Here is a 26,450-nt window from a genome sequence, read left to right on the forward strand (position 1 = left end):
TGCAGCAGATTCCAATTCCATTAGTATAGCCTTGTCTCCAGACATAGGTAAGTACTAACCTGGCGAGGGAGCAGTCTGTGCGCTGACCTGACAAAACAAAATATAATAGAAGAATAATTACTAGCGAACATTACACGGCTTTATTACGTCTGAAATAACGCAATGCATGTCTGGGTGAGGAAGCCTCACATAACAATATAATATTTAGGATTATTCAAGATCTCTTTAAGGGTGCTTTCACACGTGCCGAATCCGCAGCGGATTTCACTCTGCGAGTTTGGGGATCCTGGTATAGTGAAGGCCTATAGGGTCACATACCCGAAGCAGAATTTTCAATCCGCTGCAGATATGTGACCTGGCCCCTTTACCCCCTGCCGCCTACAGCATACATTACCTGCTTGGCGGCTGTGTGAAGCTCCCTTCGCTCCTCATCAGCCAATCAGGGCTGCCCTGGAGCATACATCACCTGCTCCAGGCTCCTGCTTGCTTGGGAGCCTCCCGGCGGTCAGCCAATCAGTGTGCTGCGGTGGGGCAGCGCACTGATTGACTGATCGCAGGGAGATGCTGGGAGGCCCCGAAACAAGTAGGAGCATGGAGCAGATAATGTATGCTCCAGGCCGGGGCTGCGGGGGTTAAAGGGGCTGGGTTACATATCCGCAGCGGAATAAAAATTATTACTTTCATGCTGCCTGAACCACAAGTCATGAGTGTGGCCACCTGACCTCAGGTATGACTGATGTGGCTCTACCTGTTTGTGTATAAGGGGATACCTATTAATCAAGGCCTGAGGGGCAGGCAGAAGTCTTTGGGGACTGCCCCAATCACTCAATCAGGCAGCATGAACGAGAAGTCACTTATACTAGTTCCTTAATTTGTATCAGTTAACTATTCAACTACACAGAATTCAGGATAATTTTTTCTTTCAAATAAACTGGAGTCAGAAAGTTATATAAATTTGTAATTTACTTCTATTTAAAAATCTCCAGTCTTCCAGTACTTATCAGCTGCTGCAGGAAGTGGTGTATTCTTTCCAGTCTGACACAGTGCTCGCTGCTGCCACCTCTGTCCATGTCAGGAACTGTCCAGAGCAGGAAAGGTTTTCTATGGGGATTTGCTGCTGCTCTGGACAGACTGGGGATTTTTAAATAGAAATAAATTACAAATCTGTATAACTTTCTCAAGATGACCTGCAAACAACAGGGGTTGTGATCACAAGCAGTTTTGCAAAATACTTGCTTTACTTTTTGCATGCTTTCTATGTTTAAATTAATGTTATACAACCGGCCAAACTGTGCTCCATGCTCCCTCCTGCTGATATTTGGACCAAACCCAGGAAGTCCCCGTCCTCTGTGCGCTCACACAAGGAGAGATGCCTGTCCATCATGCAGGTTGTATATCAGCTGAGAGCAATTAACTAAGGCTAATTATATTATTAACTTATCCTAATTCTATTCTGAGCTCTGCAGCTTACCAGGAGACAACGCTCTTTGTTATGTAACAATTCAGTCAGTAGAATGTCACTGTGCAGTTATAGGTTTTTGTCGCAGGTTTTTGTGCTGTGTGACAGGAGAGCTGACCATACAATGCGAGCACATCCAAGATTCTCTGCTACTTCTTTTGGACAAACACATATGCAGTGAAGGGAGACACTTAGCGGCTAAATGTATAAGGGTGCCTTCACACCTACCGGATCCACAGCGGGTCTCACTTCTGCGAATTCGGAGCGAGATCCACTGCGGATCCGGTACCATTCACCCTAATGATAGCACATACCCGCAGCGGGATTGACATCCCGCTGTGAGTATGAGCTTTAACCCCCTGATGGCCGCAGCCCCGCTGCATCCCCGCCTCCTGCAGCTCCACCGCTGCCCCCATCAGCCCCGGCACCCGCATCCTCGATCGCTGCCTGCATCCCCCATCATCCCTGCAGCCATCACGCATTCCCGATCGCCACCCGCATCCCCCATCATCCCTGCAGCCATCACACATCCCAGATCATCCCCGCAGCATCATCCCAGCAGCTGCGCCGAGGAGCAGGTAATGTATGCTCTCGGCGGCGGGCTGCAGGGATGATGCGGGGGGCGATCGGGGATGCGTGCCGGCTGCGGGGATGATCGGGAATGCAGATGGGCTGCAGAGATGATGGGGGATGCGGGCGTTGATCGAGGATGCGTGCGGGTGGCGATTGGAGATGCAGTCGCCGGGGCTGATGGGGGCAGCGGTGGAGCTGCAGGAGGCGGGGATGCGGCGGAGCTGCGGGCATCAGGGGGTTAAAGCTCATACTCACAGCGGGATGTCAATGTGCTATCATTAGGGTGAATGGTACCGGATCCGCAGTGGATCTCGCTCCAAATTCGCAGAAGTGAGATCCGCTGTGGATCCGGTAGGTGTAAAGGCACCCTAACATGGATTTAAACATGAAAAAATAAAGCAAGTATATTGCAAAACTGCTTCTGATCACAACCCCTATTGACTTCTTTAAAAAAAAAAAAAAAAAAAAGAAAGAAAGAAAGAAATTGCAACAGCGCCTCTCTAAAATAATAATAATTATTAAAATAATTATTAAAATAATAATAATAATAATAATAATAATAATAATAATAATAATAATAATAATAATAATAATAATAATAATAACAACTATAATCTAGTACCAAAATTTGAGGTATTAGTGACAAAGTAGGGGTAAAGGTGAAGCTGACATAGGACATCACTGGCAAAATATTAGATGGTGGTCAATTTCAGAAAAAAATTAATTGGACATACTTATTATTGCAGACAGTGATTTGGAGGTGGAATCTGACAAACCTGTTCTCAATCACTGACCAGGTGACTCCCACAGACAGTCACTCTAGATTCCCACTGACCTTGCCGATGTGACGGATAGGCGTCCCTCCCCACCCCGCTCCCAGATGAAGATAAGAAATTGCTTGTGCCAGACTCACACTCTCCCAGGGACTTCTGTAACATGTCATGCTTGGCTTTCAGTTTTGTAATCAAATTTCGTCCCTCCAGGAATTCCTTCATTTTCTGCCGAGAACAAAGAAGCAATAATTCATCAGCGTCGTCCAATCAGATCCCGCGCTGCCCACAGCTATTACACCTGACCCAGAAACTTCTAATTAATTTCAAAGCTTTAGAATATTCCCATGGCCGGCACTTAAGGCGACACTTCCTATTCACCCGGTAAGAAGAAGAATAGGTGGCTGTGAAGGTGAGGAATATCATATAGACAGGCAGAGCTCCTCATAGTCAGGCGGAATCCAGAAATAGACTCCCAGCTGGAGGCCGAGGGCCCAGACTAATTTGATAAGGGAATTGGAAAAACATTTTCACCTTCAAAATGAAAAGTGTTTGTGGGATTCGTTCTGGTATTCTGGATCCGTCAGGCCCGGCGGCTCAGACAGCTTTTGTTTTTTGCATGGATAAAAGATATGAAAGTTTAGGTGCGACTATTGGAAGCGGTAAAATTCCTTCTGACCGCCATGTTGTGGATTACAGCCATCCATCTACTCTATACCGATCTCTGCCAAGGACGCATGTAATACATCAATCTCCATAATATAACCATAGCTCTGTCCCTTATATTGTAGTCCTGGCAATTCTTTAAAGAAGTCGCACTAAAAATAGGAAACATGTAGGCAAGGGGGGTGCGGGAACATGATGAAGAATGTATACTTACCCATCCCTGTGCCCCCGCACCAATGCCTTACTGATATCTGGCAGCCACCGGCTTCCTGCAACGTCACTCTTCCACTGATGGACTACCTGCTCAGCCAATCAGTGAGTGGGGCGGGACACAGCTGCTGTCACTGACTGGCTGAGCGGGCAATCCATCAGACGGAACATACAAGGAAGCTGGGAGAAAATGACATCCGGCAGCTGTCCAGGAACGATGAAGGTGGTGCTACAGGGGTACGGGGACAGGTAAGTATACATTCTTTATTACGTTCCTGCAACCTCTGCCTACACGGATTTTTTTTATTTTTGAGGGACATCTCCTTTAAAGCTCACAATCTTTCCAATGACTTCAGAATAGCGGCAATATAAGTCAGGAAGCAGGAGGGAAAGCTTGACTTTCTTATTTTTTCTGCGTAGGGGAGCAGGAGAAGCAAGACAAAGAGACCACAGCTTCTTCCCTCCTGTTCAGTCCTGTAATGACTCTGGGGTTTTTAGAGGGAGTTGGGATTGAAATGATGAGCAGAGACATCTCATCGCCTTCTGCGACTGATCAGGCCAACTTTGACTTATCTACAGTCATCTGGGTTACAGGGATTTCCGTTCACCTCCGTTCCTCCGTTTAGTGACGATGTGTGCATGCTGACATATGGAGTATGGACCATATGGACTGTGCACATCTGTGAAATGGTATTTTTAGAAGCTGTCGCGAGTCTATGGCTCCACTTGGATCAGTCTTTGAGCCACAATTTTTTAAACAAAAGTCTTTGATACAAAACTGCAGGCATGCATTAATAACCGGAAGCTTCCAGCAATAAGAATGTAACGGCATATAACTCCTATAGTCATGCCACGGGATCAATAAAGTTTCACTGTCATTAACAAAACAAATCTGGCCCGTGGTGCCATTATTTTTGGCTCACCGTGGAAATCAGTTGATTTCCTATAGCTGGCCCATTAATAGGGTGTCACAGCCGATTATAATATGGGCATAAGAATGGTGGCCCAGACCGCCCATGCTATAATCTTCTAGGGCCCAAGCATCCGGGAGCTGCAGCGTAGGAGCCAGGAAAGGTAAGTCCAGCCCATTCCAGCCTGCGGAGGGGGTATACACTGTTGGGGGTAGTTAACTTTTTGGGGAACTATTGGGTGAATTAGCTCCTACATGTAGCACTATTGGGAGGGAGCTGACTACCATATGGGGCACTATTAGGGAGACTGTCTACTATATGGGGCACTATTATGGAGGCTGCCTACTATATGGGGCACTATTGGGGGGCTGACTACTATATAGGGCACTATTAAGAAGGCTAACTACTATATGGGGCACTACTGGGGAGGGCTGACTACCATATGGGGCACTATTGGGGAGGCTCACTCTTATATGGGGCACTATCGGGGAGGCTCACTCTTATATGGGGAACTATTGGGGAGGCTAACTACTATATGGGGAACTATTTAGGGGGGCTAACTACTATATGGGGCACTGTTAGGTGGGGCTAACTACTATGTGGGGCACTACTGGGGAGGGCTGACTACCATATGGGGCACTATTGGGGAGGCTCACTCTTATATGGGGCACTATTGGGGGGGCTGACTACCATATGGGGCACTATTGGGGAGGCTAACTACCATATGGGGCACTATTGGGGAGGCTAACTACCATATGGGGCACTATTAGGGGGGGCTAACTACTATATGGGACACTGTTAGAGGGGGCTAACTACTATGTGGGGCACTATTGGGGAGGCTTACTACTATATGGGGCACTATTGGGGGGCTGACTACTATAAGGGGCACTACTGGGGGGGCTGACTACCATATGGGGCACTATTGGGGGACTATTATGCGATGACCTACTGCCATGGGAAAATATTGGGGTAACTACTTTATGGAGCATGTGAGGGGTGCTATTAAGGGAACACATATCGCATGGGCTACAGAGGGGGCACTATGGATGGCTGCTGCATGGTGTGGGGGGGGTAATTGCAGATATGGGGGCTTAACTGTCTCTCCTAAACTTTCCTTCACCCTGCCACCTACCTTCCTATCCTATACTTGTCATAGCAATTTATCATATCATTTATCATAGTACAGAGCACCAGGAACTCTGCACACACGCATTAATAAGTATCAAGGTTGGCCCGCAAACTTATCTGATTATTTTGGCCCCCAGCATTTTTGTATTTGAGTGTGTGACCCCTGTTATAGAGCCATCAACAAAGATCAGCGCTTGTCTGTAGTGCATTCAGAGGGCACTATTAATAACGCAGGCCGGGCCACACAAACAATCCTTGTATCGTTTGTGTAGCCTTTTAAATATACTGTTGCATACACAAAGAGATGAGCAGCTGATCGTGATAAATTTTGAAGCCTCCCAAAAGATGTGATCAGTCACAGATCAGGCGCTTTCTGCTCCTGACACTTTTACATGGGCAGATTATCAGCCGAATCAGCATTTCTACCAACACTCCTGGCCGATTATTGTCCCGTGTAAAAGGGCCTTAAGATATCCAGCATTCCCATCAGCAACAAAGTATAGTGGCAACATTTTAACCCTGACTTGGGGGTCTTTGTCAAGCCGTGTTATAGAGATTGGTTGGGGTATAGGTGCTCAGACAAGGAGAGAGACTGGGGAAGAAGCATTTAGCGGAGTGCTTCTTCCTGCTCGTTCTAAAGAACAATGAGGGCCTCAGACCCCAAACTATCTAATTGTTTATTTAAATGAATGAATATGAAACTAATGTTGTACACGGTGAATATTATATCCTGATATAGTTACATAGTGTGATTGTATGTAAAGAGTGAGACCATCATCCTTACAGTAAAGTAGAACTGCTCGGTCTCCTGCTGGTTGGCCCGCCGCTTGGCTATGCTCGGCTTGCTCATGTAGGTCTCAGACACTGTAGACTTCACAGATTCCATTGAGTTACTATACTGGAAACAGTCGGATACATCAAAGTCCTCCACGCTCACCATGTCCTGGATGGTCTGCAGTGTGGCCTCCATCGTCTTTTTAACCTTAAAGGAATAAAATATAAGAATGTGAAATATTATAAAGTTACATTCTGTATAGAACAATAGCCGTGCTCCTTCAGGTTACAATATTCTCACTTTACAAGGAAATTTCGTCAGCAACTTGAAATTATTTTCAACTTACAATGCGTTAGGTGGTGGTGACTTGTAGAACAAAACCTAGCAAACCAGTCTGGTCCTGGTAATTGGTACGTTTTGGGGTATGCGCTCTGCAGCACAAACCTGCATGTACCTATCTACCCCCCACCTGTGCTGCATGTACCATACCCGCCCTCCACCTGTGCTGCATGTACCATTCCCGCCCTCCACCTGTCCTGCATGTACCATACCCGCCCTCCACCTGTCCTGCATGTACCATACCCGCCCTCCACCTGTCCTGCATGTACCATACCCGCCCTCCACCTGTGCTGCACGTACCATACCCGCCCTCCGCCTGTGCTGCATGTACCATACCCGCCCTCCACCTGTGCTGCATGTACCATACCCGCCCTCCACCTGTGCTGCACGTACCATACCCGCCCTCCACCTGTGCTGCACGTACCATACCCGCCCTCCACCTGTGCTGCACGTACCATACCCGCCCTCCACCTGTGCTGCATGTACCATACCCGCCCTCCACCTGTCCTGCATGTACCATACCCGCCCTCCACCTGTCCTGCATGTACTATCCCCCCCCCCCCCCGCCACCTGTGCTGCATGTACCATACTTGCCCCCCACCTGTGCTGCATGTACCATACCCGCCCTCCACCTGTGCTGCATGTACTATCCCCGTCCTCCACCTGTGCTGCCTGTACTATCCCTGGACCCAACCTGTGCTGCATGTACCATCCCCGGACCCAACCTGTGCTGCATGTACCATCCCCGGACCCAACCTGTGCTGCACGTACCATACCCGCCCTCCAACTGTGCTGCATGGACTATCCCCGCCCTCCACCTGTGCTGCCTGTACTATCCCCGCCCTCCACCTGTGCTGCCTGTACTATCCCCGCCCTCCACCTGTGCTGCCTGTACTATCCCCGCCCTCCACCTGTGCTATCCCCGCCCTCCACCTGTGCTGCCTGTACTATCCCCGCCCTCCACCTGTGCTGCCTGTACTATCCCCGCCCTCCACCTGTGCTATCCCCGCCCTCCACCTGTGCTGCCTGTACTATCCCCGCCCTCCACCTGTGCTGCCTGTACTATCCCCGCCCTCCACCTGTGCTATCCCCGCCCTCCACCTGTGCTGCCTGTACTATCCCCGCCCTCCACCTGTGCTGCATGGACTATCCCCGCCCCCCACCTGTGCTGCATGGACTATCCCCGCCCTCCACCTGTGCTGCCTGTACTATCCCCGCCCTCCACCTGTGCTGCCTGTACTATCCCCGCCCTCCACCTGTGCTGCCTGTACTAATGGCAGCTAAGAATGGGATAACAGACAGCATCCAGGCCCCGGCTTTTACACCCTTGCTCAGCTGGAACATTCAATGATCAGGTTTCGGTAATACCACATTCCCTGAGCAGATCCATTAACTCCCCGGGCTTAATAATAATAATCATTTTAGACCATATGTACTAAGAGAGTGGACGGACCGCTATCAGCTGTTGTTGAACACTAGTGGCCTATACAGAAAGGCATGTGCACGGAAGTATCTAGAATCCTTGTGTTCTCAGTATAATTTACGGCCACATGGAAAAAATATGGCATTTAGTACTTACAGCTTCTATAACTCATGAATCCTCAGCAATTATAACCAGAAATAAATCTGCATGTGTCCTGGGGTTCCGGCTGCGGTTATAAATGTGCACAACCAGTAACCAATCGTCATTCCCCACTATCAGCAGAAAATCAGTCAGATCTCCTGTAACTCCAGTGAAAAATGTTTCCTTTTAAATTAACTACTGTAAGAAAGTTATACAAATTTGTAATTCCCTCCTATTTAAAAATCTCCAGTCTTCCAGTACTTCTCAGCTGCTGTATGCTCTGCAGGAAGTGGTGTATTCTTTCCAGTCTTGAGAGCAGGAGAGGTTTTCTATGGGGATTTGCTACTGCTCTGGACAGTTCCTGACGTGGACAGAGGTGGTAGCAGAGAGCACTGTGTCACACTGGAAAGAATACACCACTTCCTGCAGGACATACAGCAGCTGATATGTACTGGAAGACTGGAGATTTTTGAATAGAAGTATATTACAAATCTTTAAAACTTTGTAAAACCACTTGATTTGAAAGAAAAAGACTTTCACCGGAGTATGCCTTTAGTTATAATAATACTATGCATAGGCCGCCAATAAAAAAAATAAAAATAAAAAAGGAAAACGACAATGTACTCTATGTGGCAATCAAATATAGACAAAGCATCCCACAACAGTGTACTGCACTCCCCCCAGACACTAGAGCCCGGCTATATGCTCTGGAGCTGGTCTTAAGGCCTTATTCCACGGAACGATTATCGGCCACATCGTTCATGTCGGCTGATCGTTACGTCGATTGTTTTTCAAACATGTTGAAAAACAAGCGACTGATATAGTAACGATCTGCTGCTGTCACTTTGGAGGAGGAGGAGTGGTGGCAGCACACCGCTGCTGTATGCTTTGGGCTGCCCGGGTGATCTAGTGACCACTTGGGTTCCCCCCCCGCACCTCCCTGCGGCCCTCCTGGACTCACCTGCGGGGAGCGCTCGTTTGCTCCTCTCCGTCAGCCTGTGGAATAGGGGCTTTACTGTTATTATTATTATTATTATTATTACTTTCCTCTGGTCAGGCAGTAGTTTTACCTCTGAACATACAGTTTGCATACAGGAAAACCCCCCTAGCTGAGTAACTCCAAAAATAGTTTTTAATTTTTTTTTTTTCTTTTCTCATGTTGTGCGGATCTGGAGGTTACTGACTGAATTATAGCCCAGAGCTGCATTCACAGTGCAGCAGGTTGTTCCTAGGACCTCGCTGATGGACAAAACAGCATAGAGGAGTTCCTGTTATGGAGTGGCAATGCATGCTGGGTAACTTCTGTATATTTCCTGCACAGAGCACGGCGTAACTCCCACACTTCCCAGTATGCATGGTATGGGAGCACATTCTGGTCATACAGAAAGCAGGGAATGTGGGGAGATTGCACATCAGTGACCAAGAGAATTTAGTTCTGATTATAAATGGATTTTATTTACAAGCCATAAAGCAAGAACGACGAGGACCAGGAGTAAAGCCAACTAACTGGTATAAACAGGTATCCCTATAGGGCAGATAAAACAGTAGAAGCCAGGACATACCTCTTCATTTTCTATATGTAATGTGGAGAGCCGACACTGCAGCTGCTGGCACCTCTGGGCCAGCTCTCCCTGAAGAGGTTGCTGCGCGCACAGCTGAGATACCTACAGACCAAAAAAGAATTAGTCACCGACTAAATATACAACCAATACCCAAAATATGTACATGTCCACATTTTTTCATGATCTTGATGAGAGATGAGAGAACCTGGAGCACACTTGGGTCCTCCCAAACCCGAATGCTCAGTATGTGACTATTGGCTGTATCCATACTTCCCAGGACTGGCTAGGGCGGAATCCAACTTCTTTAGCCGCTGGTGATCAAACGCTGAGTGGTGATGGAGGTAATATTTTTTTTATCTACATCCTTGGCGCCATTTTCAGGAAATCTTCATGTTATTAAATATGCAAATTAGGCAGTTTGGTGCACTGGGGGCGGGACTATCACACTGAGTGCACCAATCCACCTCGCCCCGTAGGAATATTCATCCATCACATCACTGCAGAGCACCACCTCTGTATTCATGGAGGAGGACGGGCCGGATCTGTGTGTGGTAGTCCCACCCCCAGTGCGCCAAACTAACTAATTTGAATATTTAACAAATTTAAGATTTACCAAAAACTGTGCTGAGGATGAAGGTAACAAAATGACCTTTATTCTGAGGATTCTGTGCCCTATGGGAACATACCAGCTGGTTACAGAGTCCTAACCTCCTGGTAGGTTCCCTTAAGGCTTTTTAAGTGCTAAGAGCTCCATCTTGGCTTTTTACGTAAACATGAACATGTATGACATTTCAGGGCCCATTCTTATTTATCTTTAATACCTGAAAAAGTGACAGTGATCAGCTGAGGAGCAGGAAAATGCCGATCTTTTCAGTCTGCTTTAAAATTTACCTTTACCGGCCGCACATTTTCCTGTGTAAACAGAGGACGTGTGGCCGATAGCAATTGCACAGCACAGATATGCCTATATCTGAACTAAGGGTTTCTAGATCACACACAAGTACATACTTACCTAGTGCGCTGCTATGTGATTTGCTCTCCAGCCAATGCTGTGTCTTGGGGCCTACGCCCCTGGAGGAAGCAGGTGCCAACCTGTAGTTACATGGCTGAACAGCATGTTGGGAGCAGACAGTGCCGGATCGGATCACACAGCAGAAGGCAAGTATGTACTGCTGTGTGATTTGGAAAGTAACAGCTTGAATACATGCACATCTATGCTGTCAGTTTCCATGGCCGCACAAACAATACAGGGATCATTTGTGCAACCTGGCCCTTCAATTTATTGTGTTGTGTAAACGTGCTGCACACATGGGCCAATCTTCCTGACCTTACATCCTTGCTCAGCCCCATGCCGGGATGTGTAAAAGCATCCTCAGTTTTACTGAACCTCCTCTGGACCTCTGGCAGTGTTCTCTCCTTATCAGCTTCTTATGCAATTATCTCTAAGATCTCCTTCTATCTTCCCCCATACTCTGCAGGTCACTAACCCAATGTCAGGACCTTCAAAAGTAACTTTAGAGCCCATCTCTATAGACCCTCTATACAACCTCCAATAACTCTGATGCCATCAACTGTCCCCCTCCCCCACCTTGTAGACTAAGCGGGCAGGTTCCTCACTCCCTGATTTATATGTTAACCACCCTATTGTATAGCACTGTAGAATCAATGGAATAATAATAATAATAATAATAATAATAATAATAATAATAATAATAATAATAATAATAATAAAAAATAATAATACTTACTGTATCCCCCATGTGTGGCTGGAACTCAAACCTGACCGGAGGGCAGAAGACACTGTTGGAAGATTCCATGAGACGTTGCTTGTCTGAAGAAGCATCCAGGTTTTCGGTGGCGTTCTCCAGGGCTTCCAGCCCCTCTTGCTTGGAATGCTGCAGGTTAAACTCAGCAGAGAGGAAGGTGCGTAGAGCGCGATGCAGGCTGGAGTGAAAGCCTAGGTCACAGCACTAAGGATACAACATACAGAGATAAACTGAGGGCCTGATTAACTAAGGGGTTCCCAGCAGCAAATGGGGGTTTTGTCTGTTTTTAGTGTCCCGACACATTTACACATTAAGGCTGGATTCACACTACGTATATTTCAGTCAGTATTGTGGTCCTCATATTGCAACCAAAACCAGGAGTAGATTAAAAACACAGAAAGGATCTGTTCACATAATGTTGAAATTGAGTGGATGGCCGCCATATAACGGTAAATAACGGCCATTATTTCAATATAACATCCGTTGTTTTAAAATAACAGCAAATATTTGCCATTAAATGGCGGCCATCCACTCAATTTCAACATTGTGTGAACATAGCCTTTCTGTGTTTTCAATCCACTCCTGGTTTTGGTTGCAATATGAGGACCACAATACTGACTGAAATATACGTAGTGTGAACCCAGCCTAAGGCTATGTTCACACTACGTATATGTCCTGCCACGTAAAATATTTTACGCGGCCGGACACATACGTAAATTCCCGGCCGGAGTTTCACACGTAAGTATCGGCCGGCTACATACGGTCCGCGAACTTTCGCCCGTAGAGGCACTCCGCCGAAGATATTTTTCTTTCAAAACAACTGGTTTCAGAAGGTTATATAGATTTGTAATTTACTTTTATTTAAAAATCTCCAGACTTCTAGTTCTTCTTTTTAGCTGCTGTATGTCCTGCAGGAAGTGGTGTATACTCTCCAGTCTGACACAGTGCTCTCTGCTGCCACCTTTGTCCATGTCAGGAACTGTCCAGAGCAGGAGAGGTTTTCTATAGGGATTTGTTCCTGACATAGACAGACAGAGGTGGCAACAGAGAGCACTGTGTCAGACTGCAGAGAATACACCACTTCCTGCAGGACATACAGCAGCTGATAAGTACTGGAAGACTGGAGATTTTTAAATAGAAGTAGATTTAGAATATATTTTATAATTTTCCAAAACCAGTTGATTGAAATTTTTTTTTTTTTTACGGAGTACCCCTTTTAAAAAAAAATCACATAATGCTACCCACAGTGTAAACCAGTTAGGGAGCATGAGATTGTATGGGAAACCTCCGGCTCCCCAGTGATACTTACATCAATGAGGTCAGACAAGTCATGAATGTAGTATTTGAAGACTGATGCGTTGGTGGCTTCCAGGGCCAGCACATACTCATTACGAGCCTTGATGGCCTTCACCTTGTTTTCTGTGTATTTAGCTTGACGCTGAAAAAGCAAAAAGATGAAATTAAATGAAAAGGTTCCCCCCACTCTGTGCGCTCCTCATACACAGAATGATCCGGTGATGCCCTGCTAGCAAAGAGCCATCCTCTTACCTTCTCTTTCATCTTCTCAATCTTTCTAACCGAGCTGCGTCTGATGTGCTTCTCTTCCAGGCGGACGCTGGTGGCGGTGTCCGGGGAGCGGGGGGTCTGGCGATCCTCCTGTCTCACTGACCGGCTCATCTGCTTCTCCTCCTGCTTCTCGGCCTCCTTCAGCTTACTCTGTGCTGCTATGCTGTCCGCATTGTACATGTGATAGGTTTTCATCACCTGAAACGGGAGAAGAGTATAGTGAAAATAGGGTAATAGTGGTGTACAACAAGTTTGTTAGGGTTTTTTATGTTTAAATCCACATAATACATATGGCCACTAGGGGGGGCATTTATGAACCTTGTGCCACTGGTGTCCTCCAGGAAGGCGGCGCAGATTCACCCCTTCTCCCTGGCGTATGACCCACTCAACTAATGGGCAGGTGGGGGGTGAGGCGGGGAGGAGGCGTGGCCCCCTCCTACAACTCATTTATCATGATTTACCCATGATACAAATCTACACCTGCTGGAAGATTAGTTGCGGGGTGTGCAGGGCCGGCCGGGATTGCTAAGAGGTGTGCGCCCCTTAGTGAATCTGACGGGGAAAAGGGGACAGGGCCTGATTTACTCATAGGCCGGCCCTAATAAATGCCCCCCTAGGCGTCTCCCTTCCTGTCTAACTGTGCTCCCTGCATGCCGATATTTAGTCTTTTCTCCGTTTACAAGCAGCGAACAAACACAGGAAGTCCTCGTCCTCTGTGCGCTTTCAGACATGGCTTGGTATTGACAGCTATACCTGAGCAAGCACAGAGAAGGACAAGTCTACACTGCGCATGTGCACAGCTGCTACGCATCAACATTCAGTAGCAGAGAATCCTGGGGGTGCTCGCATTGTATGGTCAGCTCTCCTGTCTCACAGTATAATGTCACTGTGTGGTTACAGAGGTTTTGGTTTTGTTACATAACACAGAGCATTGTCTCCTGGTAAGCTGCAGAGCTGAGAAAAGAATTGGTATAAGTAACTAATATAATTATGCTCAGGTAATTGCCCTCAGCTGATACACAACCTGCATGATGGACAGGGCTCTTCCCTTGTGTGATTGCAGAGAGGACAGAGACTTCCTGTGTTTGGTCTTTATTTTTGAACAAAGAAAAGACCAAATATCAGCAGGAGGGAGCATGGAGCAAAGTTTGTATATATAATGCTGATTTAAACATGGATAACTAAAAAAATATATATATAAAATTAAGAGCATATATTGCACAACTGCTCGCCATCACAACCCCAGTTGATTTCTTTAGGGAAAAAAAAAATTGTGATTAGGCCAAAGCCAGAAGTGGATCCAGCAGAGAGGAAACGGATACGTCCTTCTGTGATATATCTCATTCCATGAATCCAATCCTGTAACTGGTGTATGTATATCCCGTATACATATACAACTAGTAGACATAACAGGCTGGATTTCTATATATAACAATACATCGTGCCCACAATTGTAGAAATATTCCCTACTTTTGGGGGATGTAACCAGGATGCCGGTGGTGCCACCTTCTCCCATGCGAGTCTGGAGCTAATGGGCTAATCCTGTTATTCCATCTTTTGAATAATTAAATAATAATTGAATAATTGATGTAAAAAGAAAATCCCGGCCTGTACCACGGCCGTCTGCCCCCCCATGGGGAACAATGACGGATAATGTATGCACACAGCCGTGCTGAACGCCCAGGCATTTCCTTATAAATCCCCAGTTATTATTGATGATGTCACTCGGAGCGGCTTTTATCTGATTAACTGGCCGAGATCAGAGTATACTGTCCGCAATCACATGAAGTAATATCCAAGCGGTTTCTGCAGACGTGACAGGAGCGGGTGCGGCCGTTGTTCTTGCAGGTAATTTCAGGCCTGTGTGTATATCCCCAGTAGGACTTAGATAACCATGATGCAAATCCCCAGGAATTACCGTGTACAGCTCATTTAACACTTTCATCAGGTCCTCCTGCAGCTGCAGACCGATCTCCTTGCTCTGCCGAGACACAAGACAAGCAATCTGTTATTACAGCATCTTACAGTACATGATAGAGGAGATAGCAGGCGGGAAGGATGGAGGAGCCTGGGGTCAGCAGCATTATCACAGGCCTAGTCAGCGCCCATGCATCATTCTGCCTAGGTGATATATATATATATATACACACACATTGTATTACAGGGGTCGGGAACCTCGTCTCTCCAGCTTTAGCTTTGGCTGTGCAGGCATGATGGGAGTTGTAGTTTTGCAGCAGATGGAGGGCCAAGCTTCCCCACAAATACAAATCTACTGCTTGTTTTAATATACCTTAAAGGGGTTGTCTGGTTTAGGAAGCACATTTTCATAGACCCAAGATTAAAAGAGAACCCAGCAAAAATAAAAAATCTCAGGCAGGCAGGGGAATGCGGGAACATAATAAAGAATGAATGCTTACCCAACCCTGGAGCACCGCTCTCTCCACTCTCTGACAGCCGCCATTTGTCATTCTCTCCCAACTTCCTGGTAGGACACGGCCACTGCTCCTGTCCCGCTGATGGATTGCCCGCTCAGCCCTGCAGCAGCGTCCTGCCCCAGTCACTGATTGGCTGAGCAGTCAGTCCATCAGCCAGGTATGTGACATTGCAGCAGGAGGCTGGCGACTGTCAGAGATCAGGAAGGCAGCACTGCAAGGGCATGGGGAGAGGTAAGTATACATTCTTTATTATGTTGCCGCACCCCCTGCCTGCGATTATTATTTTTTTTTTTTTGCAGGACTCCTTCTTTAATAGGCACAATGTAATTCTTTATTTCTCCTGTGGGGGGTGCTTCCGAACTGGCATACGGGTTCTTAAAGTCAGTGTACCATCATGTGCATTGCTTTTTTTTTTTTTTTACAATAGGCAATCAGCATGTGGATCCAGATGGCACTGTGCTTCTTTTTTTTTATATATATATATATATATATATATATATATATATATATATATATATATATTTTTTTTTTTAACACCACTGGGTTCCCCTGCCAGTTTTTTGTCGTGCACAGAGCCGGCTCTATGCACTGGGGGCCCGCTCCAGAAGGAAGAGATAGCATCCTTGTAACTCCAACTATTCCAGCCACTAAAACCTGACCCCCCTATCCACAGGGGATAGGCTCTATCCTCCATCCTAACATGACTAGAGATCAGCCAAACCAGAATGTCTTCCAGAAGGAGAAATTACTCTTCCGAGGTAACTCTTCCTTCTGGAGGATATCCTGGCTTGGTTACGGCTTTTCTGTAATGTTCTGACCACTGACATGCGGCAGGAAAGCTACATTCTATAGGCGGCATCAGAATACCCGCTACCTTCACCAGCCGGGATACTCTGATACAGAACACCTGTCACCCTGTTTCCTTGCAGATTACAGCTGACTCCTGGGGGGCCCGGCAGAGGGACGGCCCCATGACCAGTCACCCATCTAACAAACAATCCATTCTTGTGCCGTGTCCCATCGGGCTCCTATTGGCATTTCTAGGATCAGTCACGTAAGAGCAACATCCTATACAGTACACGGCTCTCAGAGGAGAGCTGAACGCCGCTGACCCGGGCCGAAGGGGCACAGCAGGTCTAGGCGGCATGTCAGAAGTGATTGAGTATGACAGGTACACTAACCCTATAGCCGATAGCGGGGGAACCGGGAATTACAGCCGCACCACCTATACAGCTACATTATGAAATGAAGAAACATGGAATTCTGGAATTACTTAGAATAAATAACGTGATATAATAGGCCCAAACGGATGAAAGCAATGGAAACAATCATGGAGCTCTATGTTTAAAGGGGGACTCCAGCAAAAATCTTTTTCTTTGAAATCAACTGGTGTCAGAAAGTTCTATAGATTTGTAATTTACGTCTATTTAAAAATCTCCAGTCTTCTAGTACTTATCAGCTGCTGTATGTCCTGTAGGAAGTGGTGTATTCTTTCCAGTCTGACACAGTGCTCTCTGCTGCCACCTCTGTCCATTTCAGGAACGGTCCAGAGCAGCAGCAAATCCCCATAGAAAACCTCTCCTGCTCTGGACAGTTCCTCACATGGACAGAGGGGGCAGCAGAGAGCACGGTGTCAGACTGGAGAGAATACATCACTTCCTGCAGGACATACAGCAGCTGATAAGTACTGGAAGAGTGGAGATTTTTAAATAGACGTAAATTACTAATCTAAAGAACTTTGACACCAGTTGTTTAAAAAAAAAAAAAAAAAAAAGACATGCTGAAGTACCCTTTAAAGGGACTTGTCCTGTTTTTTTGGAAATATTATCTTCTAGAATATAATTTGTGGCACACGCATAGTAGTATGCCCCCTTTAGTGCCCCCAACATTGTATAGTAGCAGTATAACGCAGCCTTAGTGCCCCACCGTATCATACCCCCATTATACTGTGTACTGTGTGGTGGCACTATGGGGGTATGATACCATGGGGGCACTAAGGCAGCTTTATACTGTTAAAGGGGCATTATACAATGTTGGTGGCACTGTGTGCGCACCACCTAGTTAGCGTGAGTGTGTGTATATATTAAATATATTAGAATATACCAGTCCCCACAAAATTCTCAAACGCGCCGAGCTCCATCAGACACAGAATCATTGCCCCCCCCCCCCCTTAACACTTTTCCACTCCAAGTAGTAAGCTGCGTCCTGGCACTGTGCGAGTCTATTAGTGACATTGTGGATAATGCAGAGAGAAGACAAGGGAGACTGGCAACAGGAGGACATGACAGACGGGAACAGAAGGGAAGATGGTCGGGGGGAGAGAAGACTCTGGAGGTGATGGGGAACATGAGGAGAAGATACCCTGAAGAGCTCGGCCGGCAGATGGGCACGGGACAGACTACTGCCCACACAGGAGGAGCCCATGCCCGCTGCCTGTGCTCCAGACCAGCCTGAGAATCCTTCACACATATGGCGGTATATACTGTATACATAGAGAGTGCGTTATATCGGAGGGGGGGACTGATTTAGTTATTAACCCCTTGAGTCCAGTCCAGACATGAAGGGTAGACAGCCGTCAGGCAGACACAGTCTCTAACCCAGTCTCCTCACCCACCATCATTAATTCATGCAGTTATTTTTTGTAAAGGCTTCTATCACAGGAGGGGGGCATTTGCCGCCATATTAATTGTTAATACCGTCATCCTGCTGCCCTTTTCCTATGAGACCTTTCATGAAGCCCGGCTACAAAGCCAGGAAGGAGACCGCACGCTGAGCTGTCTCTTTAACGTGACTGCCCCGATGGGAGACACCCAAGAGGGAGGTTACAGCAATCTCATCTATAGAAGACTTGGCCACAAATCAACCTTTGTACAATCCGACCGGCTCCGCTATACAAACGCGGCCTGACCAACTCCGCAGCGCTCACGTGTTTCTATTATTTGGAAACGATGGAACATTTTTATTTTAATCTTGGCAGAAGAGTGCGGATGTGTTGGATTCCTCCTGTTATCCTGCCATTCTTCGCTGAAGCCTGCGCCCGTAGTAGTAGTATTAATAGTAAACACGTTACCAGACATTATTATTGTGGACTGAAGGTTCCCACAGTTTATGTTTATATATGTTCACAGACAGAATGGCAGGTATATAGGTATAAAAATAAAAAATCGCGGCACGTGGATAGATGGCAGATAAATGGGGGTCTGTTATGTCTAAGGGCCCTATTGCACAAAAAGATTAGGCTGGGTTCACACTGCATTTTTGCAATCTGTTTCTTTCATCCGTATGAAATTTCAATATGAATTTTGATCCGTTTTTCTATTGAATTGCATTATAAAAAAAAAACAAAACCCACAAACCAAATCGCAAGGCGGCCTGCCGATCTGTGTGATTTGTATATGAGGGTGAGTAAGGGCCCTATTCCACCAGACGATTATCGTTCGCATAACCGTTAACGATTAACAATCTCAAACGACCGCTATTGTGAAAGACCTGAAAACGTTCACTCATTTCCATGGAACGATAATAGTTACTTATGATCGTATTTGTGATCGTTTTCTTCTCGCTATTTCTTTGCTATTGCGTTCGTATCTACTGCGAACAACGTCTTATTCAATGCGAACGATTTGCAAACGAGCAACGATAAAAATAGGTCGAGGTCTTATAAAGCGATCAACGATTTCTCGTTCGGTCGTTAATCGTTAACTGCATTTTAACCGAACGATTATCGTTTAGATTCGAACGATTTAACGATAATCTGAACGATAATCGTCTGGTGGAGTAGGGCCCTAAATCATGAAGAAATACAATATAATCCTAATCCTTCCACATGTTACAGCTTCAGGCGATGCTACATCCTGCATGTGGTCAATTATCAGAATTACTGCCATACCTGGCTCGCGTACTGAGCAGATACCGCTGACCCCTCACCCGGCCCTCACTAGGGAGACGGCAGCTCTCTAGACATGTGGGACCATATTTAACCTGGGGCGAGAGGTGTGTAATCTGGGGGTCTGTAGGGGTCAGCTGTTCACCCGCTCCTGTTACCCCATCAGATGTGACATGAGTTTGGGGAGCAGAGCCATAACTATCCTAAGCCTGACATACACATAGGTCACGGTGTGTGAGGGGTTACAGAGAACAAGGTCACGGTGTGTGAGGGGTTACAGAGAACAATTCTAGAAAACAGTCTCTAAGAACGCTGCCCGGTCATTCCTCTGTAAATCCTCCTGGAAATACATGAAACAACTGACAACTTGGAGCAACCATTATCCTTGCTGACAAGCATGTCACTAAAATTGTATTTTCTCAGAAAAGAAAACCTACCCCGAAAATAAGATCTAGCGTCATCTTGCAGGCGTTTTGGAATAGGTGTGAAATATAAGCCCTACTCCAATTATAAGTCCTAGTTATAGTCAGCTGACAAGATCCCTGACACTGGGTGCTGAGCATCAGCCAATGAGGGCCAAACCTGTTATGCTCCGCCCTCACCTGCAGAGGGAGATGTATACAGTATGGAGGCCTAACTACAGAGGGGGAGGGAGGTATACAGTATGGAGGCCTAACTACAGAGGGGGAGGGAGGTATACAGTATGGAGGCCTAACTACAGAGGGGGAGGGAGGTATACAGTATGGAGGCCTAACTACAGAGGGGGAAGGGACTACCTGCAGAGGGGGAGGGATGTATACAGTATGGAGGCTAACTACAGAGGGGGAGGGGACTACCTGCAGAGGGGGGGAGGGATATATACAGTAAGGGGACTACCTGCAGAGGGGGGGAGGGATATATACAGTAAGGGGACTACCTGCAGAGGGGGAGGGATGTATACAGTATGGGGACTACCTGCAGAGGGAGGTATACAGTATGGGGACTACCTGCAGAGGGAGAAGGGATGTATACAGTATGGGGACTACCTGCAGAGGGGGGAGGGAGGTATACAGTATGGGGACTACCTGCAGAGGGGGGGGGGGAGGTATACAGTATGGGGACTACCTGCAGAGGGAGAAGGGATGTATACAGTATGGAGGCTAACTACAGAGGGGGAGGGAGGTATACAGTATAGGGGCCTAACTACAGAGGGGGAGGGAGGTATACAGTAAGGGGACTACCTGCAGAGGGGGGAGAGATGTAAACAGCATGGGGACTACCTGCAGAGGGAGGTATACAGTATGGGGACTACCTGCAGAGGGAGAAGGGATGTATACAGTATGGAGGCTAACTACAGAGGGGGAGGGAGGTATACAGTAAGGGGACTACCTGCAGAGGGGGGAGAGATGTATACAGCATGGGGACTACCTGCAGAGGGAGGAGGGAGGTATACAGTAAGGGGACTACCTGCAGAGGGGGAGGGAGGTATACAGTATAGGGACTACCTGCAGAGGGGGGAGGGAGGTATACAGTATGGGGACTACCTGCAGAGGGGGAGGGAGGTATACAGTATGGGGACTACCTGCAGAGGGGGGAGGGAGGTATACAGTATGGGGACTACCTGCAGAGGGGGGAGGGAGGTATACAGTATGGGGACTACCTGCAGAGGGGGGAGGGAGGTATACAGTATGGGGACTACCTGCAGAGGGGGGAGGGAGGTATACAGTATGGGGACTACCTGCAGAGGGGGGAGGGAGGTATACAGTATGGGGACTACCTGCAGAGGGGGGAGGGAGGTATACAGTATGGGGACTACCTGCAGAGGGGGGAGGGAGGTATACAGTATGGGGACTACCTGCAGAGGGGGGAGGGAGGTATACAGTATGGGGACTACCTGCAGAGGGGGGAGGGAGGTATACAGTATGGGGACCACCTGCAGAGGGGGGAGGGAGGTATACAGTATGGGGACTACCTTGCAGCATCATACATTACCTGTCCAGGCTTCTCCTCCCGCGCGCTCTATCTTCAGAATGGCAGGTCAGCTGACAGGCCACACTCAGCCAATCACAGGCCGCGGCGGTCCCGGCCTGTGATTGGCTGAGCGCTCCATCAGCTGACCGGCCACTCTGAAGATAGAGCGCGCAGGACCCGGGGATGAAGACAGCGCGGAGAAGACCTGACAGGTAATGTATGATGATGCTGCTGCTTGTCAAATCGTCGGCCGCCCGCCGCGCACCGCTATTCAACCGTAGCGATGCGCAGTGGGGGAACGATGATTTTAGGTCTGGCCCTAAATGAACGATCAGCCGATGACACGATCATTGGCTGATCGTTCTCTCTATTTCACCGAACGATAATCGGCCGAATTGGGCCAAATGGGGCCGATCCGGCCGATTATCGTTACTGTGGGATAGGGCCCTAAGGGGACTACCTGCAGAGGGGGGAGGGATGTATACAGTAAAGGGAATACCTGCAGAGGGGGGGGGGGGGGATGTATACAGTAAAGGGAATACCTGCAGAGGGGGGGGGGAGATGTATACAGTAAAGGGACTACCTGCAGAGGGGGGGGGGGGGGATGTATACAGTAAAGGGAATACCTGCAGAGGGGGGGGGGGGGGGATGTATACAGTAAAGGGAATACCTGCAGAGGGGGGGGGGGGGGGGGGGGGATGTATACAGTAAAGGGAATACCTGCAGAGGGGGGGGGGGGGGATGTATACAGTAAAGGGAATACCTGCAGAGGGGGGGTGGAGGTATACAGTAAAGGGAATACCTGCAGAGGGGGGGGGGATGTATACAGTAAAGGGAATACCTGCAGAGGGGGGGGGGAGGTATACAGTAAAGGGAATACCTGCAGAGGGGGGGGGGGAGGTATACAGTAAAGGGAATACCTGCAGAGGGGGGGGGGGGGATGTATACAGTAAAGGGAATACCTGCAGAGGGGGGGGGGGGGATGTATACAGTAAAGGGAATACCTGCAGAGGGGGGGGGGGAGGTATACAGTAAAGGGAATACCTGCAGAGGGGGTGGGGATGTATACAGTAAAGGGAATACCTGCAGAGGGGGGGGGGATGTATACAGTAAAGGGAATACCTGCAGAGGGGAGGGGATGTATACAGTAAAGGGAATACCTGCAGAGGGGGGGGGGGGGGGATGTATACAGTATGGGGACTAGCTGCAGAGGGGGGAGGGAGGTATACAGTATGGGGACTAGCTGCAGAGGGGGGAGGGAGGTATACAGTATGGAGGCCTAACTACAGGGGGGGGAGGTATATAATATAGAGATTACCTGCAGAGGGGGGAGGGAGGTATACAGTATGGGGACTACTTGCACAGGAGGGAGGTATACAGTATGGGGACTACTTGCACAGGAGGGAGGTATACAGTATGGGGACTACCTGCAGAGGGGGGAGGGAGGTATACAGTATGGGGACTACCTGCAGAGGGGGGAAGGAGGTATACAGTATGGAGGCCTAACTACAGAGGGGGGGGGGGAGGTATATAATATAGAGATTACCTGCAGAGGGGGGGATTAAGGTATACAGCATGGGGACTAGATGCACAGGAGAGAGGTATACAGTATGGGGACTACCTGCACAGGAGGGAGGTATACAGTATGGGGACTACCTGCACAGGAGGGAAGTATACAGTATGGGGACTACCTGCACAGGAGGGAGCTATACAGTATGGGGACTACCTGCACAGGAGGGAGCTATACAGTATGGGGACTACCTGCACAGGAGGGAGCTATACAGTATGGAGACTACCTGCACAGGAGGGAGGTATACAGTATGTGGACTACTTGCACAGGAGGGAGGTATACAGTATGTGGACTACTTGCACAGGAGGGAGGTATACAGTATGGGGACTACTTGCACAGGAGAGAGGTATACAGTATGGGGACTACCTGCACAGGAGGGAGCTATACAGTATGGAGACTACCTGCACAGGAGGGAGGTATACAGTATGGGGACTACCTGCACAGGAGGGAGGTATACAGTATGGAGACTACCTGCACAGGAGGGAGGTATACAGTATGGGGACTACCTGCACAGGAGGGAGGTATACAGTATGGGGACTACCTGCACAGGAGGTAGCTATACAGTATGTGGACTACTTGCACAGGAGGGAGGTATACAGTATGTGGACTACTTGCACAGGAGGGAGGTATACAGTATGGGGACTACTTGCACAGGAGGGAGGTATACAGTATGGGGACTACCTGCACAGGAGGGAGGTATACAGTATGGGGACTACCTGCACAGGAGGGAGGTATACAGTATGGGGACTACTTGCACAGGAGAGAGGTATACAGTATGGGGACTACCTGCACAGGAGGGAGGTATACAGTATGGGGACTACCTGCACAGGAGGGAGCTATACAGTATGGGGGAACGGAAATAATATGGAGATTACCTGCAGAGGGATTAAGGTATACAGCATAGGGACTACCTGCAGAGGGGGAGGAAGGTATACAGTATGAAGGCTACCTGTAGGTGGGGGGCTGTATACAGTATGGGGGAACAACTACAGGGTAACTTACAGTATGGGAGTCAAACAGTGGGACACATAGAATGACAGCTAACAACCATATAGAGGGGGGCTATAGTGTAGGGGTATACTGTGTTTCTCCAAAAATTAAACCTACCCTGTAAATTATCCTCAGCCCTTTCGTCCAGGAGAAATAACAGAGTCATCCTGAGCTGTGATTTCATATTAAATGCAATAGTAACCTGGGTACAGAGGGCCGGTCAGCCTGGCTGACATGTCTATTCTAGGGAACACAGGGGACAGAGAAAAACTTGGAAAAAAGTAGACAAGAAAGCAGCTAAGAACAAGGAACGTGATGGACGATGGGTGGTTTGTAGATTAGTTACAGGCTATATATACATATATCACTGCTGTGTATAGGTGTATATACAGTATATATCACTGCTGTGTATAAGTGTATATACATTATATCATAAACAAAACTGTAATTCTGTATTTTCTGTAAGTCCTGACTACCATCATGGCGGCTGCAGACCCCTAAAGATGCAAGTCAGCTGAAACCTCCAAAACAACAGAAACAAAATGCAAGCGAGGCAAATGCAGATGGAAATGTGGCGGCAATTACTGAAGCATCAGACGCCAACAAACAAACTGCAATTGACGGAATCCGTGATATGAATTGTAAATGTTCCATGTAACATCCTGAAGTGCGGCAGATGGCAAGAACCACCAGAAACATGGGTGACATAACACAATGATAAAGTCTGAGTCGAAAAGACAACAAAAAAAAAAATACAGAAATTAAATAATTCTCTCTGTTAAACCCCCATGATTTATATACACACGGCTAACGGTAATAAAAACCAGGACAAGATGGCATCTGGCACCGTCTGCCAGCGAATGGCACGAGTAAGTACACAGCCTGGTAACAGTTGGCACAGGAGACGAGGGAGTTAAGGATCAAGAAAAAACTAAGACGAGCGCCAAATAAATTACATGAGGATAAAGAAGAGCAGCGGGTGAGAGGGAGAAGGAAAAAATACAAAAATAAATATAAGGTACAGGTAAATTATAAACCTCCATATGGAATACAGGGATGCAGGATATTAAAGGGGTTGTGTCACTAAGAAAACCCGGGGTAAACTGATTTATTATGGGAAATAAAACATATCAAATGAATGAGCGTTTCTGATAATGTCCTGTATGAGAGATATAGGGGAGATTTATCAAACATGGTGTAAAGTGAAGCTGGCTCAGTCTCCCCTAGCAACCAATCAGATTCCACCTTTCATTCCTCACAGAGTCTTTGGAAAATGAAAGGAGGAATCTGATTGGTTGCTAGGGGCAACTGAGCCAGCTTCACTTTACAGCATGTTTGATAAATCTCCCCCACTGACTCCCTAAAATGCCTGCGTTGTTTTGACAATCTGATGCCCTTGGTTACAAACCAATAAGACCAGACACACTCCGTTCCACTGCAATCTCCAGGAAGTAGTGGCAGTTGGTCTCCACCGAGCCTGAAAGCAAGGGGGATTGTGGGAAAGTGTCTGCTCTTCTGTATGGCAACAGTAAGGTCACGATTTATGGGTGCGTTCACACTGAGGAATATGCACGCAGATCCCGCCATTCATCCCCCTGTGCTCCCGCTTGCATCCCCATGTCTATTCTTTGGGCAGACGGCAAAATCTGCCCAAGCATAGAATGGAGTCTATGGCACGGGCGGAGCGGGGGTAGGAGTGGTGGAATCCGCGAGATGTTCTCCGCACAGATTCAGCAGTCTGAACGCGCCCTAAGAGAGGAAAGCAGGAAGTTACTAGATCATGAAGTTACTCAGATAGGTTTACGATGAGAGTGCCGGGACTTGTACGGCAGAAAAGACACAAGATCAGCTATTTGCTGCATGGCGTTGGTGGAGAAAGTCACGTCCATACTTTTAGTGGTGTATTTAGAAGGTGTTAGGTATCCTGCATGATCTAGTATGACCAAAAGAGCAGCTAGCCAGTATGGGGCATGGACTGTACATGGAAGGTGACTGACCTTCTTGAAGAGTCGCCCAGAGTCCTCGCTGACCTGACCAAACCGAGGGATGATGTTATTCAGGTAGATATCACTTAAGGTGGCGTGATTGCGGCTCTCTCTCTTCACCTGCGTAAGGAGCAGGTTCCAGCAGGTCACCGGAGACAGGACGTTCTGATCCTTCCTGCAGTCAATACAGAGATCATACATGTAAGTAAGTAAGGTATAACATACACCAGCAAAGGAGAACAGGGGGTTATGGAGCAGAGAGAAGCCTAGCCATAGTAAACCCAAACACTCTCCCATCCTCCACCTACGGGCTACCTAGTGACCCCCAGCCAGGAGAGAACGCTT

At 47.6% G+C, this 26,450-nt stretch overlaps 1 protein-coding gene across 2 annotated transcripts in view; it reads right to left on the reverse strand.

Annotated features, from left to right (window-relative positions):
• SRGAP2 (SLIT-ROBO Rho GTPase activating protein 2) overlaps positions 1–26,450 on the reverse strand; it is a 106,416-nt gene that overhangs the window by 21,117 nt on the left and 58,849 nt on the right. For both annotated transcript variants that reach the window (XM_069946268.1, XM_069946269.1), the window contains 9 exons: positions 26,118–26,280; positions 15,208–15,270; positions 13,272–13,487; positions 13,033–13,161; positions 11,706–11,927; positions 9,958–10,059; positions 6,502–6,699; positions 2,946–3,030; positions 60–87 (listed from right to left, as the gene is read on the reverse strand). In XM_069946268.1, the coding sequence (XP_069802369.1) occupies positions 60–87; positions 2,946–3,030; positions 6,502–6,699; positions 9,958–10,059; positions 11,706–11,927; positions 13,033–13,161; positions 13,272–13,487; positions 15,208–15,270; positions 26,118–26,280 (1,206 nt within the window). The remainder of the gene's footprint in view (positions 1–59; positions 88–2,945; positions 3,031–6,501; positions 6,700–9,957; positions 10,060–11,705; positions 11,928–13,032; positions 13,162–13,271; positions 13,488–15,207; positions 15,271–26,117; positions 26,281–26,450) is intronic.

The sequence above is a fragment of the Dendropsophus ebraccatus genome, chromosome 11 (genome assembly GCF_027789765.1).
Source record: "Dendropsophus ebraccatus isolate aDenEbr1 chromosome 11, aDenEbr1.pat, whole genome shotgun sequence".
Taxonomy (NCBI): domain Eukaryota; kingdom Metazoa; phylum Chordata; class Amphibia; order Anura; family Hylidae; genus Dendropsophus; species Dendropsophus ebraccatus.